Source organism: Gymnoscopelus microlampas (genome assembly GCF_963454915.1).
Source record: "Gymnoscopelus microlampas genome assembly, chromosome: 7".
Classification (NCBI taxonomy): domain Eukaryota; kingdom Metazoa; phylum Chordata; class Actinopteri; order Myctophiformes; family Myctophidae; genus Gymnoscopelus; species Gymnoscopelus microlampas.
In genome coordinates this window covers 24,923,517-24,942,174 of record NC_139944.1, presented here as the reverse complement: position 1 = coordinate 24,942,174, position 18,658 = coordinate 24,923,517, and the positions used below count along the sequence as shown (strand labels likewise).

Here is an 18,658-nt window from a genome sequence, read left to right as displayed (position 1 = left end):
ACACACACACACACACACACACACACACACACACACACACACACACACACACACACACAGCGAGAGAGAGAGAGAGAGAGAGAGAGAGAGCTACGTGGTTGCACACAAAAGCTCTTTTATCTGGCTTTTCATTAAGAATGTATGACTGTGATTTTCGTATAATGTGTGTCATATCACGAAGTGGCAGTTCAGGTTTTCCAATTGCTCAATAATGATCTATTTGCCAATTCAATACTGTGTGAAGATGAGATGGCAGGCAGACGTAAGATGAATAAAACATTGCATGAAATGGTCGTGACAGATTCCATCTGAAGCTTCAGTTTATACTTTGTCGTGTGACAGTGCCACTCGCTGGAAAATAGCCGATCTACAAGCTCACAATGCGTGGCGGATGCGACACATTGTGAGCTTGTAGATCGCCTATATGTGGTGAGCGTCACTGGTATGACAGATTCCAAATTAGGCTCAACAGTGTTCTTTTTTTCTCTTTTCCTGCCCCCCCCACACCCCACACCCCACCTTCTCTTTCTCTAGCTTTCTGTGTCTGTAAACACAAGTCTTGTATAACTAAGTACATTTACTCATGTACTGTACTTAAGTACAATTTTGAGGTATTTTTTACTTTACTGGAGTATTTCCAATTTTCAGTACTTTTACTTCTACTCCACTACATCTGAAAACTTTAGTTAGTAGTTACTTTGTAGATTTTGATTATTAATAATCAAAATCTACAAAACATACAGTACCCACTTCAGCCCTGCATATATTTTGGCCTTTGGCCGATCTGATCTACAAGCTCACAATATGCATTGTGAGCTTGTAGATCAGTTATTTTCAAAAGATCTTTATACATGTTATATTGTACATTTGAAAACTTGTGCAATGGGACATTCTGCATTATGAGTTATTTTACTTTTGGTATTTTAAGTACATTTTGATACTTTTGTACTTTTACTCAAGTGCATTTTGAATTCCGGACTTGCACTTGCTTGTAACAGATTATTTCTATATTGAAGTATTGATACTCTTACTTAAGTAAAACATTTTAGTACTTTTTCCACCACTGGTAAACACACACACACACACACACACACACACACACACACACACACACACACACACACACACACACACACACACACACACACACACACACACACACACACTCAGAAGGTTTTAGAAGACTTGTGTGCAATTGGGGTAAATTCAGTTGGACGGATGCCTGAGCCTGGGTGTGTGCGCCGCGCCGCGCGTTTCTCTCCGTTCTCTTTATCTCACAGTTATAGCCGCCTACGATGCACCACTTTCACAAGCAAAGCACATGTCGCATCTGCTCTCTTTCTCCTGTTTGTTGCAGCAAAAGATAGTTTTACTGGCAGCCAGTTTACGCTGGCCGACGCACACTGGGCTATATCCGCTGCTAATTAGCTAATGCTATTGGAGTCCTTATAGCGCTCCGGGCTAAATATAAATATAGGATGCATGATATACGCAACCTTTTTGAAGGTGCAAAATACATTTTAAGGTAGGACGTGTTGAGCGTTAATGTGTCTTTACTAAAAACAGTGATTGTCGTGTATTTTAAAAGGTGTGAGTTTCTCATTAAGAGACGAAGGTGTGAAATTAAGAGGCGTCAGGCAGACTTTAACACTTTTAAACTTTTTTTATTATTATAATTATTATTAACATTACGCAGATTTTTTTTGAAATAAAAGAAGCATTGTGACACAAACTGATGCTGCCGGTAAAGAGAGAAAGGACCAGCATTGAAAAATGTAAAAAATAAAGCAATCATCATTGTTGTCATCATCATCATTATCATCATCGTCGTCATCATCATCATCATAATTATTATCAAACCAAATGGGAAAAAAACAACCAAAAAACAATAAAATTAGAATAAAAATGCACTTCCAAATTGATCTTATTTCTTTCATAAATAAGGAAAAAACCTGTCAAATGGGCAACTAGCAAAAGAAAAAAAATCTATATATATAAGTTGATAACCATTTAAAATATTTATCATTACTGGCTTTACAAATAAAATAACTACAATTGGCAGGTTTATACACAACTTAAAACGTTATATTTCCATTAACAACTAAAAAACTGAAATGATGCTATAGTGAGAGATAAGAACAGGTGTCTTTTTTCAGCAAAATAAAATAAAAAATGAAATAAGAAAGTCATTTATATACTGTATTAAACAAAAATGTTCTTTAACCACATCAACCCTGTTCTGGGACGAACATTCGGCAAAAGCAGCCAATCTACACGCTCAGAGCTTGTCAAATCGGCTATTTTCGGCAAAGACATTTGGTGTAGAGGGGAAAAAAGAGAGGGGGGGGCCATGTGTGGACCCCTAGGGACCCCCGCTCAACGAAGTATGTAGGGTTTAAGTGGTTAAAGATCATTTATGATGAGCTCAACACAAGGAAACACCTAAAGAAGCTACTGGAAAACGTGTGGAATTCACTGTGATGTGGATGTGATAGCTCATCAGATCACCTCACACACGGATGACGTCCAGAAGGTTGAGAAAAACTGACATTTTATGACCAGACCAAAACAAAGAAAATGTTCAAAAACAGAAAATATAAGGGGGACAAAAAACAAGGGAGCGAGGGAGTGAGAGTAGAAAAATAAAACAAAAACAGTAGTCGGGGATTTTGGTGCGTTAAAAAGAAAAGAAAATCACCTGCAAGACTCACTGTATCTCTTTCATTTTATCTCACACCTTTCCTTTTATTTCTCTCTCTCTCTCTCTCTCTCTTTCTCTCTCTCTCTCTCTTTCTCATTCTCAATCTCTTATCCCTTCTCCTGGCTCGTTCCATTTAATGATCTGCAGGACACATATTCTGTATTCAGTTTTAGATTGAACTTTATTGGAAAAAAACACACCAGTGAGCACAGATTTAATGCAAGATCGAGTGTGTGAAATACTCCTCTGAAATCCAGCTGCACGAGGCTGTTAAAATTCACAAGAAAGACTCCACGCTCAGACACTGAGACGCACATGCACGCGAGTGCACGCGCACGCATTGCACATACACACACACACACACACACACACGCGCACACACACACACACACACACACACACACACACACACACACACACACACACACACACACACAAACAAACACATACACACACACACTCGCACGTGCGCTTGAACCCGCACCCGAAACCACATTATGAGAGCGGTTAGGCTAATAATGTACACACATACACACGCCCACACACACACGCACACGCCCACACACACAAACACACAAGCACGCGCGCGCACGCACAATATACTTCCAGATACAAACGGATGACGTACAGTAACATGTAGGCTAATATTAAAGAACAAAAGGAATCTAAACTTCGAATCTGAATTTGAACCTCCAAATCCCAATTATCATCCCATAAAAGTGATATTTACAATCACACTGTGACAGGTTGGCAGACCACCACGGGTCTTTAACATTACAAAAGATTTATTTTATTTTTTTAATTCTTTCTCTTCCCTACCCGCACCCTAGCATTTTTGTATCTAGTTCGAAGGGCCCTTATGCAAAGCTACTGAGTCATGAAGGCCTGCACTGACTACTACAAGATAACATCTCCTTGCAGTACTGAAACTACAGTACTACAAATTAACATCTATCTGTAGTACTGAACCTATAATACTACAAGTTAACATCTCCCTGTAGTACTGGACCCCCCCAAAACTACAAGGACCCCTCCCCCAAAAAAACATTTATGGCAAAAGATAAAATAAACCCAAATAAGAACAAAACAAGCAACCACATAGTGAGCCCAAAATAAATAAAACAGCAAGAACAACAACAAAAACAAAAGCACGAAAGGAAAGGAAAGTAAAGAATAGTTAAAGAAGAAGAGGGTTCTCATTGTACTGAAAGCTTTTCCACTATGAAGAACTAATAGTGAACCGTTAACGTATTTCACAAGTTGTGATTTTTTTTTCCATACGCTACGGCTCGGTTTCACATAAGGTTCTCAGAACCTCATTTGGGCCCTGTTCAGGAGGTGGAACTGAGTTGAACTCACATAAAATTTCACAACATTTTCAAAAATAGCGAGAATAGCATATCTATAAGCTCACGACCACAGACTGTAAAAACAATATGGACGAAGGGAACGGTGACGTCACCCATTGGTTTCTACAGACACGTTTTGAAGCCACTTTTTCAGCTAATTCAAATCCACCATCTTGGAATATCCGACTTTATCATCAATTTTATTGATGATAATGGTTGAATTTAATGAATGGGACCATCATTTACAAAAACGCATATCATGGTAATTGAAAGAAGACTTTAAACTAGCGAAAGCTGAAAGCATTAAGTGTTTATGACAATGATTACTAAGGTAATAAAATCAAGTGTAAAGTCCGGTCAAATCCCCATTGTATTCAATGCGTGGTAATTCTTCTGCAGCCAGCAGGGGGAAAAATAGCGATAGGCTATTAATGAGAACTGCAGTGCTGTAAAGCACTTCCTTATTGGTTTCATATCCAGCGAAGCTTCCTTGCCGCCTCCTCGCAACGCAATGCCTTGTCAGCTTATAGATCTGCTAAATTTGCTTTTTTATTTGTTTTTTTTATGACGTACCTCTCCCTTCAGGGGTGGTTGTGGTTATAATGTACAAATGGTTACATAAACGTAAACAAAAACAAAACATCACATAACTGTAAAGTTTATCAGGTTATGGAAGGTTAGCCTTCATAGTGGAAAGGAGCCAATAGTGAGGCAGAGGAGGCCAGGCTGTACTGTACTAGAAGGAAGGGGGGGGGGCGACGACACAGCTTTGTAGTACAGGGACAGGGGGACACAGGGGGGCCTTTAGAAGTGCTTGCCAAATAGGAAGAAAAAAGAAAAGAGGACCGACAAAAGCGGCGTGGCACAGATAGTAGTCATCTGGTCAAAACTAAAAAACACACAAAAAGACCTCTGGTCACAAATTCTTCTTAGAAACCAACGGGGAGAAATAATAATTACATTGACCGAGAAGAAGTGGTGGTTTGTTGTGGTGATCTGTGGTGTCGTTGACCGGGGAGGCAGTGTGTTTTACCTGTATAAGGTGGATGCGTGTGCGTGTGTGTGTACGCATGTATGTACGTGTGTGTGTGTGTGTGTGTGTGTGTGTGTGTGTGCGTTATGTAAATGCATGTATCTGAGAGGGAGAGAGGAGGAGGAAGAGTAGGAGGAGGGGGAGGAGGAGGAGGAGAAGAAGAAGAAGGGGGCTGGGGAAGAAGGAGGGGGGGGGGGGGTTGTTGAGAGAAAAGACCCCTCCCAGTGTCGCCTTGCTTTGTTGACAGCCGACACCAACTTCAGCTTCAGGTGAGGTAGAGTGGCTTGTCCCTGGCTATCATGCTGCCACTGGGGGGAAAGAAGGGGGAAAAAACACGACAGGTTGAGTTAGTAATGAAAATCTAAATGGAAGTGGAATAGAGCCATCTGCGGCCTTCCCCCATGGTTGTAGCTCCGGAACTCGGTTACATAGCGTTGCCCTCCAGGGCTAAAAGTTGTATTTTTTTTACCTATTTCTTTTTTTTATCACAGATAGATCACATCACAGATTTGATGGTATTAACATGTTCACTAAGGATCTCTGTAGTAAAGAACGAGTTGGTCAAATGATATCCTGCGGTGAAACAAACTGTTTAAATCAGACTTCTTTTGACAGTCTGTTGGCTCTGTGCAGAATTTCCCCATTTGAAAACACAGCTCCTCCTGGCTGCCTGGACACCGCTGCTGATCGGGACAGCTTCTGTGTGAAATTCGGCACAGGCTGTCAAAAAACACCCAAATCGGAATATCATTTTACCACTCCGTTTGTACTACAGACATCCGTATAGAACAATGCCTTCAAGTTTGCAATACAAACGTTGGAAAATACACATTTTCGCCCTGGCAACCCAAGACCTGGATGGCAAAGCTATGTGACCCTATGAGTCCCAAGCTACACGATGGGCAGGGTCACAGATGGGGCCTCCCCAAAAAAGGAAAGGAGTAGAAAAGAACAGAATGAGCGTAATTGCAGCAGAGTATGCAGAAAGAACAGACTGATGAATAGGCTATCCACGCCATTCAGCCCAAAGTGTTGACACGAATATATACCGGCATAGACTCAAATATATGCCATTGACCAAACACTGACCTGAAGTACATTTACTGTATGATATTTCACCAGGAGTAGTAGATCAGGGTTTGGAACAATATATATATTTTTTAACTCTGCTGTTTTGTGCCGAATTGATTGTGAAAAACAGTTTAGGTGAAAATGTATGCCAGGAACATCTATTTCTGTATTTTTTGCTGTTGTCTGAAAAACACATGACAAACTCTATTATGTCACCAGTACCCGTCCTGTCACTGTGGAATATGAGGCTCACATTTTTTAGAACATGTCTATTTAAAGCAGTGAGGAACTGCTGATAGGACTAAGTGTGATTATTTCTGAGTTTTAATGCAACCGATAGACTGGATGGGTTTAAAATCATATAAGTGAATATGTTGTGATGCCAAGACTTGCAATGTTTCTTTCTTTTCCAAATTATATTAATACTAATGTTGTAGATGCAATCCTACCCATTTCAAGATCTAGTGATTCACATCGCATCCCATTATACAAGAATAATGGGATAATAGTCTAATTCTTGGGTTTCGAGTCCTCAGATTGTGACAAAGATACATTTTCTGACACAGATGGTTTGTGAATAACAACCTACAGGAAGACAAACTCCACATAATCCTTTACTGACCTGCAGTGGTTGCCACACTCCCGATTGCAGTATTCACTGTCCCAGTCATGGCTCTGAGGCCCCCCAGGGCCTGGGCCAGGGGACTGGGACCCCCCAACACTCTTCTGGTACTCTGATTGGAGGTGGGAGAAACTCTGAGCAGAAAAGTGGGAAAGAGGAGAACATTAATGATAATGGTGATGCTGAACAAACACACAAAGAGCAATTTTCTACAGAATGTGCCTGAATGGTGAACCAGTCCACCAAGGTCATATTCCTGATTTACACACCGGGAGTGTGATAATTGAATAAATGACCCAAAAATGCGATGGTGAATATTTCACATCAAGCTATTCATATAGTTGATGGCTCATTCATACAGGCCTTTATTCACAGTGAAAAATCTAGTAAACCTTTAGTCAAACGGACCTGAGTTGCAACAGTACTCGGACTGCTCTTCGCCAAAGATAGTCGTTCGGCTGGTAGATCGGCTATCTTTGGCAAATGTTCCCCCAAGAATAGGCTCTATGCACAGCAGCCATATTATCACTTTACATTACATTACATTACATTACAGTCATTTAGCAGACGATTTTGTCCAAAGCGACTTACAATAAGTGTATTCAACATAGGTAGGGAACGAAAACTACTAATCACCAGAAGTCTTAAGTGCATTTCCTGCAAAAAACAAGCAACCAAGAGTATACCTAGCGCTAAGGTAAAAGTGCAATATATCAGCTACCTACTTTCTTAAACAGATGAGACAAAATAGCAAAATCAAATGAGCACGAGCTAAAACAAATAAGTGTATCGACTAAACAAGATCCAATAAAACAATACAAAACTAAAACAAGAGTTCGTACAACTAGTTAACAACAAGTAGGCCAGGCAAAGAGGAAGGGTAGTGTTTCCTGAAGAGGTGGGTTTTCAGCCTGCGGCGAAAGATGGGCAGTGACTCTGCTGTCCTGACTTCAGTGGGAAGTTCATTCCACCACTGTGGGGCCAGAACAGAAAAAAGTCGTGACCGTGTCGATCGACCAGAAGGACCCCTGAGTGACGAGGCAATCAGTCGCCCCGAGGTGACAGACCGAAGTGGTCGGGCAGGGGTGTAGGCATCAACCATAGCCCGGAGGTAGGAAGGAGCTGTTCCTTTCACTGCCCTATAGGCTAGCACCAAGGTTTTAAACTGGATCCGAGCTGCTACGGGGAGCCAGTGTAGAGAACGGAGAAGGATAGTTGTGTGGGAGAACTTGGGGCGGTTGAAAACCAGACGAGCTGCAGCTTTCTGAACAAGCTTCCTTCACAGGTGTTACCAATGATACTAATGAAGGCTCTGTTCCATTTAGTGTAGCACAGTGGTTATCAGACTTTTTAATTACACGACCACCATAACTCTGAGAGTGTACAAATGGAACCAAATGGACCACCCGTAAGAGGCCATTTGGAACCCCCTTAAGGAACCATGAGGGTCCCTGAACCCCAATTTTAGACCCACTGGTGTTGCAGTGTTTCCAGTGAGCCAACGTGCACAACATCAGCACCCTGACTCTGTTTGAACAGAATGGAACAGAGCCTTCATTAGTATCATTGGCAACACCTCTGAATTTCTTCACAATATGGCTGCTGTGCATAGAGCCTATTGGCAAGCTGAGGCTCAAGTGGTTAGTCTTGTTTTGTCTGGTTAAATAAAGGTAAAAAAAATCACACCCTGTGTGAAGGTAGCGGCGCCTTTGATACATTTTGTCATCGATATATGTGTTTATAATGTGTTTATAGCCATGTGTCACGTGAAGCTTGACCAATCACTTTGTTGACGGGTCTGACCAATCAGAACGTTGACGGGTCTGACCAATCAGAACGTTGACGGTGAACACGGACAGTCAGGTATAGAGCAGGATCCGCTCTATACCTAAGGGTATAGAGCGGCTAGCGCCGCAAAAAAAACAACCCGTACCTGCTGCCCAGGGGGAGGGGAGTGGAGGGAGGCCTGCAGCCCCATCTGGTGGGAGATGATTGGCTGGGCCTGCTGCATGCGGATAGGCTGGTTGAGGAGGGAGCTCTGGTGCAGGGACAGCTGCTGGTGGGGGTGCAGGGGCGGGCTGATCTGGAAGGAGGACGGGGGGGAGGCACTAATGCTGGGCAGCATCTGCGACTGGCCGAGGGTCCGCGACAGGGCGTGGCGCGGGGCGTGTCCCGCGTAGCTCTGCAGGTCGCTGAGGGGGGGGAAGGCGCCGGGGCCCAGGTACGGCGAGGAGGGCTGGGGGCCGGGCGCCGGCACGCTGTACAGGGGAGGGTTGGCGGGCATCATGTGGGGGGAGTGCTGGCTCGTCTGGCCGCCTTTCGTGTCCACGGGGTCGTTGTACGTCTGGAGGAGGAAGGACACAAATAAGTTCTAAGTCAGTGGTGCTGAACCGTGAGGATATCGCAAGTGGGCCCCAAAATGATTAGCACTGTGTGGTCACAGTGGTCATCACAGTGATGGAAGTGATTCACATAAATGTGTTTTTTTTAAGTGCATAGTCCTATTTATAGGGCTATGCACATGTGTCATGTGTTTCTAGCCAATCACAGTCCTGAATAGAGTCATGGTGGCCAATCACGGTGCAGGGTTAGGGGGGTAAAATGGTGGCCAATCACAGCGCAGTGTTGGGGGGGTGCAATTGGGTCGATGTCCAAACCTCACATATAGGGGCGGTTGCACCGCCCAAAAATCATAATGAAAAAAAAAGTAATGGTATTTCTTCTTTAAAACATTGACACATTGGTTTTCAATTGTGATACCAATAAGGAACTTAAGGGATAGTTCACCCCCCCCCCCCAAAAAAAAACTTGAATTCATGGATATGTTTTGTTTTTGTTGATTCCTAAGCCAATTATTTGATGACCAGTGGACCGGTAGGAGACACAAAGGAGACTCTTTTGTCTCCTACCAGAACCACTGCAAATTAATGGCTTAGGAATGTGACAAAAACAAAAAAAATATTCAGTCATGGGGTGACTAATCGATAGAAAAAAAGTCATTTTGGCGGTGAACTATCCCTTTAAGGTATACTACGTTAGATCCATCGATCCAAGCCGGAACACAATCAAACGATTATTAAAATAAATATGCTTTTGAAAAATGTGGCCCACCCATCTAACATTCGGCTTGCCGTATTAAGTGGTCAGATGGGTGGGCCGTGTGAACGCTTTCAAGATTTTTTCAGGTGCTGTCCCTGATCCAGAAAAAGGTTGAGAACCCACTGTTCTATAAGTCATCATAACAATTAACTTAGCCGCAGGGATCAATAAAGTATCCGGTTCAATTAAATATTGATAGCTTTTGCATCTTACTGGAGGGTTTGTGTTGCCGTTAAGACTTCAATTTGAACTGAAATACACCTCAGTACAGCTTTAATTCATTCTACAATATTCTTGTGGTTATTTCAGTGGGGGGGGGGGACTTGGAATCCAACATATGGCCAGAGCTCCATTCATTACACCAGGGGTCTTCAACAGGGGGTCCGGGACCCCTAGGGGGTCCTCAGAGTTACTACAGGGGGACCGCCAAATCTTACCACTTGAACTCTAGCCTCCCTTTTCTGAGGAGAACTTTAGCCAAAAATAGCAGATCTACAAGCTCACAACGCCTCGCACTGCGAGGCGTTGTGAGCTGGTAGATCGGCTATTTTTGGCAAAGAGGTATAGGTGTAGAGGGAAGGTTAACTCCAAGTAAACCAAGTAAAAAAAGAAAAGGTGAAAAACGTTGAAGACCCCTGCATTACACTATATCAGCCCCTTTCGGTGCATTCATACTAACAAGCTCGTGTCATACGGTAAAGCATGGCTCTGGGATATTTTCACACATATAATAGGTACATAGGTACATACTGTAGGTTTTTTTATCACACATATAACAGGCACATCATAGGTACATAGTTTTTATTCTAAAATCAGATGTGAGAGAACGGCATATTCAATAGAGCTGCTTTACTTTAGCTGTCTTTAGCCTTTCCATCTCACACAAATTGTGCAAAGTTGCATAATTCTCGTCCGAAACCGTTACGTTTCAGGAAATGTAAAAAATAATTATGGAAAAAATAATTATGGAACACAGGTAGTTCCATAATAGTTATTTAGTCACAAGCTCTTGTTAATACTTTTAATTGGTTCAATATTTTGTACAACCCACAGACGGCAGCGTCACTCTCACTTATAGCTCATCTACAAGCTCACAATACATTGCTCTGCGCTGTGAATCGGCTATTTATGCTAGTTTTGGCTAACGCCATTGTACCACAAAGTATGGCATTAGTTTACGGAAAAAAAACATAACAAGGTCAAAAATGGAGATACAAGGTTTTAGCCCGACAGCGAGAATATACTGTACACCATTGGTTCTCAAAGTGGGGTCCGGGGACCCCAAGGGGTCCTTGAGGGGGTTCCAGGGGGTCCCCAGCAAAATGTGTTGATATAGCATCACAATAATTTTAACCACTTTAACCTTTTATACTTTGGGCTATTAAAAAATAGCAGATATACAAGCTCATAGCGCGGCACCGAGTGCCGCGCTATGAGCTTGTATATCTGCTATTTTTGAAAAAAATTGAAAATGTGTGCAAACCTTTGAATAAATATATATATTTCAAGCGAACATTTGTAACTCAAATCTTTGCTTCTGGGGGTCACTGGAACAACATATTTGAGATGGGGGTCCACGGACAAATTCATATATCATTATGGGGGTCCTTGACATGAGAGGGTTTGAGAACCACTGCTGTACGCCTTGAGAAACGTGAACGCACACTTTCACTTTCACTCTCTTCGTCTCTTTTTCTCTCTCCCTCTCTCTCTCAGTGGTAGTATATATGTATGAAATACGTCCAGTCTTTCTCATTAGCTGTCAAGCTTGCTGAGGTGATGTATGGCTGTCTGCTATTTAGTAATGGCTTACATCTATCCCACACAGCCAGTGAAATAATCAATGTTGAGGGAAGGAGGGATGAATAAAGCAGAGGCAGAGATACATTTGCAGGGTCAAGTGGAAAATGAAAGGCTGAAGAATAGGGGCAAGAAGGAGAGAACATGGAGGGTGAATGTGTGCGGGGAGAGCCGGGGCTGATTTGTTGCTCCCATATCTGATTTCAAGGCAATATTTGAGGATGATGATGCACTGCAACTATATTATGTGTGTGCGTGTGCGTGTGCGTGTGCGTGTGCGTGCGTGTGCGTGTGCGTGTGCGTGTACAGTATATATAGAGAGAGATAAACAGATATAGATAGATAGATAGATATAGTATGTACACCATCACCATGTATCACTTTTAAATCATGATATACAATATGTCGTCGAAAAAGGAAACTATCCGCACTTACAAACATTTCTGCACTTATACTGTAAGTGCAGAAATGGGGGATGGAGAAGATATTATGTGGATTTTTCTCTTTAAAAAAAAAAAATATATATTCTTGTTATATTTAGGTATTTTCTATACTTGTATTCAGAATAAGGATTTTGTGATTTCAAAAGGAACACAGCATTTTAGATGGGCATCACTAAATGAAGTGCTAACGGAGCTTGTTTACGTCTTTGCTGTTGCTTTGCTGTCACAAAAACAAAAAAGGCAACAGGTGCATGCCAAATATGTCTTTTGTTTTCCGACCCATGCTCCAATTACCTCCAATTCCTCCTAGTGCCCAATTTATTTAGAAAAGACTCCCTCATCGGTAATTACAACAGCGGGGAAAAAAAGAGAGAGAGACATTTTGAATGATGAGATTCAGCCTTGCATTCTGATTGGCTGGTCCTGAATGAGTTTTGTGTTTGTCAGCCAAACTTCCCTTTCCCCCCCTTTTTTTTCCAAAATGGCTGCCAGTCTGCTTCCATGAAGTACAGTAGTCAATCAAGGCTCTGTATAGGAGATGTGACGTGAATGTCTAATTGCACACAGACAAGTGATTAGAATCGTCTTTGGTTAACCCATTAAGACGGGGAATGTATCGTTTGTGTCTTGTTAAGATTTCTTTGGCTATCAGATATACAAGCTCGTAGCGTGGCACCGAGTGCCGCTACGAGCTTGTAGATCTGATATTTTTTGAAAAATCGTGAAAATCTTTGAATATATTTATATTTTTAAAGCAAACATTTTAACTCAAATCTTTGCTTCTGGGGGATTCTACAAATGTCTTCTAACCCCCCCCCCCCCACCCCCGTTTCACAATATTTTGTTCCAGGGACCCCGAGAAGCAAAGATTTGAGTCAAAAATGTACATATATATTCAAAGATTTGCACACATTGAGCTTGAGCATTGAGCACGCTATGAACTTGTAGATCTGCTATTTTTTAATTAGCCAAAGACATTCTAAAAATGACACAGGTGCGTTCCCGGTCTTAAAGGGTTATAAATAAGCCACGGTACAGAGGCTGATGAATCATCTATTCATGCTTTAATCAAGGTGCTTGTTTTCACTCCGCCAGCATGACAGGAAGTGAGGAGATGGAGGAGAGAAGGGGAAGAGGGGGCGGAGCCTTAGTATACCGCCACTGACGGGTGGAAACCTTGTATCACCATAATTCAACTTTTTAAATGTTTTGGTAGTTTAATGACTGCACGCAAAGGTAGCAAAAATAGCCAAGCTCTGGCTAATCCGCTATTTTCACTATTTCTGAAAAGTTTTGAAAGTTAAAGTGCTCAAGTCTGTATTAACAGAGTGACTAAATAATAGTCACAAGTCAAAAGAACACAGGTTCTAATAGTCAAAAGAACACAGGTTCTAATAGTCAAAAGAACACAGGTTCTAATAGTCAAAAGAACACAGGTTCTAATAGTCAAAAGAACACATGTTCTAATAGTCAAAAGAACACAGGTTCTAATAGTCAAAAGAACACAGGTTATTTTCCACATTTCCTGAAACGAAACAGTTTTGGACATACATGGTTTCCACCCGACAGAGACGATATGCTAATGCAATTTAGGGTTATGTTATCAAAAACAATGCAGAAAGAGAGGGAAATGTGGTGCAATGCACCAAAGTGAACAGATGGAAATATGTTTATACAGCATAACCAGCACAACATACACACATGCGCGCGCACAGACACACACACACACACACACGCGCGCACGCGCGCACACACACACGCACACGCACGACGATCACCCTGCATCTGCTGCGTCGGTGCTGCTAAACATTTCAAATGATTCCTCTTGGGGATGCAGTGAAGGTGTGTGTGCAGTAGTGTAGCAGCACTGCAACAAGCATGGCGGAAAACACTGGATATGGCCACATCGTCCATAGCGGACGTTTAGAATTTGATTTCATCTAAATGTTCCACAATGTTCTGGTGGAACAACCTGCAGCCCAACACAATGCACTATGGTGTCTAAAACACTCACCCCAATCAGGGAGGAGGGACACACCTGGAGGACAAAAGGTAATGTCCACTTCTGTTATGGTCAGAGAGAGAGTGTGTGTGTGTGTGTGTGTGTGTGTGTGTGTGTGTGTGTGTGTGTGTGTGTGTGTGTGTGTGTGTGTGTGTGTGTCTGTGTGTGTGTGTGTGTGTGTGTGTGTGTGTGCGTGCGTGCGTGTGTCACACGCACACACGTAAACACACAGATACTCACTTTTTATTTCTCCCCAGGTCTCAAATCGGGTGTGTTTGGGGCCTAATTTTCACTGTTCTCCTCTGAGCACAGACACAAAGACACATGCACACACACACACACACACACACACACACAGACACACACACACACACACAAACACACGCGCGCGCACACACACGCACACGCACACGCACACATCACCCCACCCGGTGTGTGTACCCTTTCCCTGGGATGAGAACAGGGTGGAATTCTCCATCTAATTTATCATCCCTTATATCGCCACTGACCCATGTATATCAGAGACATGACTCCTTGCGGTTACCTTGGAAACCAGACTGGCTCTGTAGGCGGCCAGGGCTTTCAGGTACTCCTTCTTAGCAGCCTCTGTTTTCCTCTTGTACGCCTGCAGGAGCCGACACAACAAAAACAACAACAACAACAACAAGCACACTTGATTAGAAGGTTGACGCCACAGGGCTGCGTTGGCCCTAGCAGCTTCACGTTGACCCACGCACACACCACCGGCAGACAGCGGTGGAAGAAGTACTCTGATTTTTTTACTTAACAACTTGAACCCCAGCATCCGTATTGTGGCGAAAACCGTTGCAGAGAATAGCCGATCTACAAGCTCACAATGCGTCACAAATGAGTCACAAATGCGTCGCAATGCGAGGCGTTGTGAGCTATTTTTGACGAAGAGATCTACTGGTGTAGACGGAAATAAGCGGTCAGAATCAACTCAGATCCAGTTTACTAAGTCTAGAGGGTTTAAGTTGTTAAGTAAATGTAGCAATACCACAATATACATATACTCAGGCCTGTATTCAAAAATGTACTTGTCTTGAGTAAAAGTACAAAGGTATTGGCCTCAGAATATACTTACAGTACAGTACCACAGTAAAGGTACTAAAATCTTTCAGAATCTGCCAATCTTTTCGAAAAGAGCAGTTATACAAGTTCACAACGCGTTGTGAGATTTGCTGTTTTTGAATAGGCGATGTATAAAATAGGTCTTAAATGGTTAATGCATGTTTTATATTACTCATCTATATCACACACTTGATTAGAAGGTGACAGAGCAGTTCACACTGACCGACAGACTGGTTGAAGGAGTTGCGGCGAAACCCACATACATGGCAGCACTTAAATTACATAAAATAAATGTACAAATCTTCTCTTCTCTCCCTGGCACAACATATTTTTCAGATAGGGGGTCCGCGGCCAAATACATATGAATTTGGGGGTCCTTCCTTGACCTAAACATTTTTGAGGACTACTGCTTTTAGAAGCCTAATCAGTAATTGGCACAGCCTTGTTTTTGACCATGTAATAAAAAATAAAAACAATTTGGAAGCTTGATCACTGATCAGTAGTGAGCTGTTTGTCATGTTCTGTGAGCTTCTCTCTCTCTTCCACCATTAAGAGCTGTTGCTCATCCCTTAATCAGAGTTGATGTCCCATCAAAACGTTCAGTCCAGGAAAAACAGAAGCGGGGGGGGAATAATAACAATAATTCCAAGAAGCATTAGAGACGAGGCAATCTCAGGCCTTTCTGAACGAAAGCTCAATTGATGTGGTGAAATTGGGTGAATTCAAGCTAATGCCATCGCGTGTCACTCACAGACTTGATGCGGAAAATGTCCACCCTTACATCAGTAAAGGAAGACTCAGATCTCCTGTTCCTCTATTCTGAGTGTTTTAATATAGCTGTATGAAGACCGTGTGTGTGTGTGTGTGTGTGTGTGTGTCTGTGTGTCTGCACGTGCGTATGCGTGTGTGTGTGTGTGTGTGTGTGTGTGTGTGTGTGTGTGTGTGTGTGTGTGTGTGTGTGTGTGTGTGTGTGTGTGTGTATGTGTGTGTGTGTGTGTGTGTGTGTGTGTGTGTGTGTGTGTGTGTGCGTGTGCGTGTGTGTGTTTGAGCGCAGTGGGTAATTACTGATCTTCTATGAGTGACTGCTTGTGGCCCATGGAGGGGGTCTCTTCTCTCTAAAGTGATGGGGGTAGGATAACCATTAAGCATTCATGTGTTGCCAAATGCACACAGGCTGGTAAGCACTAAGTGCACACAATGCAGTAAGTAAACATGTGTCTCACGTGTGGACACACATGTGCATGTTGTGCTCTGTAGGTAAAGTACATGTGTGCGCGCTCTAAACACATTGTTTCTCAGTGTCGGGTCCGGGGACCACTTAGGGGGCCGAGAATGGACTCTTATGGGTCTGTAACTCTGAGAGTGTACAAATGGAACCAAATGGACCCGTAAGGTGTGTTAAACGAACACTGAGAATTTTACAGCATAGTTTGGAGTTCAAAGATTAAAAAAAAGAAATATGTCCCATATGTTCACTCTCTTTGATACAGACCTGTAAAGGTCTATTTTGGTCTAAGGTCTATTTGAAACTCAATCAGCAAACAGCTGATGGAGTGCATAGTAAAATCCTCACTGATAATTTATCCTTTGAATGCATGCATGTATACATTTAAATGATGCAGTGATTAGAGAGCCATATATCAGCCATTATTTGACTTTTTTGACGACATCGGTATTGTCAGTTATATCTAGACTTTTTCTAGCATTTTTCTAAACTAGTTCATCTACAAGCTCACAGTGCATCACAATGTAACGGCATGACCGTGAGAGCTTGTTCATCAGCTATTTTGAAAAAGTTTGAACAGGGCTTAAGTAATTAAATAAAGTAAAGCTCAGTTTATGGGTATTTTATAAATATGTTTTACTTGTTTGCTTGTTCATTGTATAATTAAGTAACATTTTCTTTCTATTTTCTTACTTTATTCAAATGTTGCACCTTTTTTGACAGAATATCAGCCAAAACATCAGTAATTGGTGTTCTAGGACTCTCCAAAATCGGGTCCAATAATATGGCATGGGTCAGGGTCTACCAGTTATCGCCTATTTAAAATCTTCTATTATTTCCTCTCCACGCCTATTTTCAACCACAATGGCTTTGACAATTAAGACCAAACATAAGAAGGCAAGATAGCGACACAAAAAAGCCCCACAAATCCTCCCCATAAAACATAATCCCCATTAAGAGATGAATGGAGACTAACAAACAGTGCCTATTGAAAAAAAAGGACAGAAAAAAGGGAAAGTTGCGGCCTTATCCTTCACCCCTTAAATATTGATAGAGATGAGGCTGCCTCTTTAATGAACCCCAAAGTACTCCCAGCAGCTTTAATTTCAAATTAATTTAACACAGCTAATGATTCGCGCAACGACGGATACTTTTAAATAAATTACCATGCCTAAGGATTTCTAATTATTCCAAAGTGAGTGGATTCATTAGCAATTGAAGCCGTCATGAGGCTGCAGGTCGGCCTGAATTAAAAATAACAAAGCTGCGAGCAGAGAGCATATGCCTCCGTCGTCAGCCTGACACAGAGGTGTCCCGCCTGAATTAGCCCCTAATTGTACCTTAATGAAATGTTCTTGTTTGATAACCAGTTAATTACAGGAGACAATAACTCCCCAACCCCCCGCTGACACTGAAGGGAGCGATTACCCCCTCCGACCGCCGGCCGGCCGCCCGACCGACTGACTGACGGATGGATGGATGGACCAATGTGGAGAGGAGAGGGAGGAAACACACAAGAAGTAGATAAGGAGAGGAGAAGGGGAGTTAGGCAACGCATGGGAGGAGATAGGAGGGAAGGAGAATGTGAAACAATTCAGAAACCAGCAGTGGTGGACTGGAAAGTAGCTAAGTACATTTACTCAAGTACTACACTTAAGTACAATTTGGAGTTGCTTTTACTTTACTTACTTTATTGTTTTAATACTTCTACTCCACTACATCTCAGAGGCTTTTTATTCCACTACATAGTACAATTATTTGACATCTTTAGCAGAGTTAGATTACAATTTCAAAACATACATTAAACAATTAAGCCATAATTTATACTCCAGTGATTAAAGAGTAGCTGATGTACAAGGTCCCAAGGCACAAAATCGTTTCATTGTTATTTTTGAAAAAAAGAATGTGAGTACTTTTATTTTTGGATTTATTTTTTATTTTTTATAGCAGATCTCCAAGCTTGTCCTTCCTGTAGATCGGATATTTTCACTATTCGTCGTCCAAAAAAAGTAAATAGGACTCAAGTGGATAAACAAACCGACTATAATTCTTTTCCTCTTTCTCTGTTTAGCTGACCTTTCACTGATACACAACTCCAACACAGTAGACTCAATTAAATAAACCTTCATCCCACCCCCATTATCACTGCATTCTCCCCACAGCTGTAAAGAATTGATCTTAATCTTAACCCATTGAGACCTGAGGCCGCTTCTAAACATTT

General features: G+C 42.1%; 1 protein-coding gene and 1 long non-coding RNA gene across 2 annotated transcripts in view; both read right to left on the bottom strand.

Moving 5' to 3' along the window:
- The window catches only part of LOC311049721, a 468,691-nt gene that overhangs the window by 241,521 nt on the left and 208,512 nt on the right, over positions 1 to 18,658 (bottom strand). The gene's annotated exons all lie outside the window — the stretch shown is intronic.
- LOC311049423 (TOX high mobility group box family member 2-like) overlaps positions 1,669 to 18,658 on the bottom strand; it is a gene marked incomplete at its 5' end in the record, with an annotated part of 184,338 nt that continues 167,348 nt past the window's right edge. The window contains 4 exons of the mRNA XM_084062995.1: positions 1,669 to 5,391; positions 6,777 to 6,910; positions 8,710 to 9,120; positions 14,665 to 14,745. Of these exons, the coding sequence (XP_083919121.1) occupies positions 5,349 to 5,391; positions 6,777 to 6,910; positions 8,710 to 9,120; positions 14,665 to 14,745 (669 nt within the window). The 3' untranslated portion in view covers positions 1,669 to 5,348. The remainder of the gene's footprint in view (positions 5,392 to 6,776; positions 6,911 to 8,709; positions 9,121 to 14,664; positions 14,746 to 18,658) is intronic.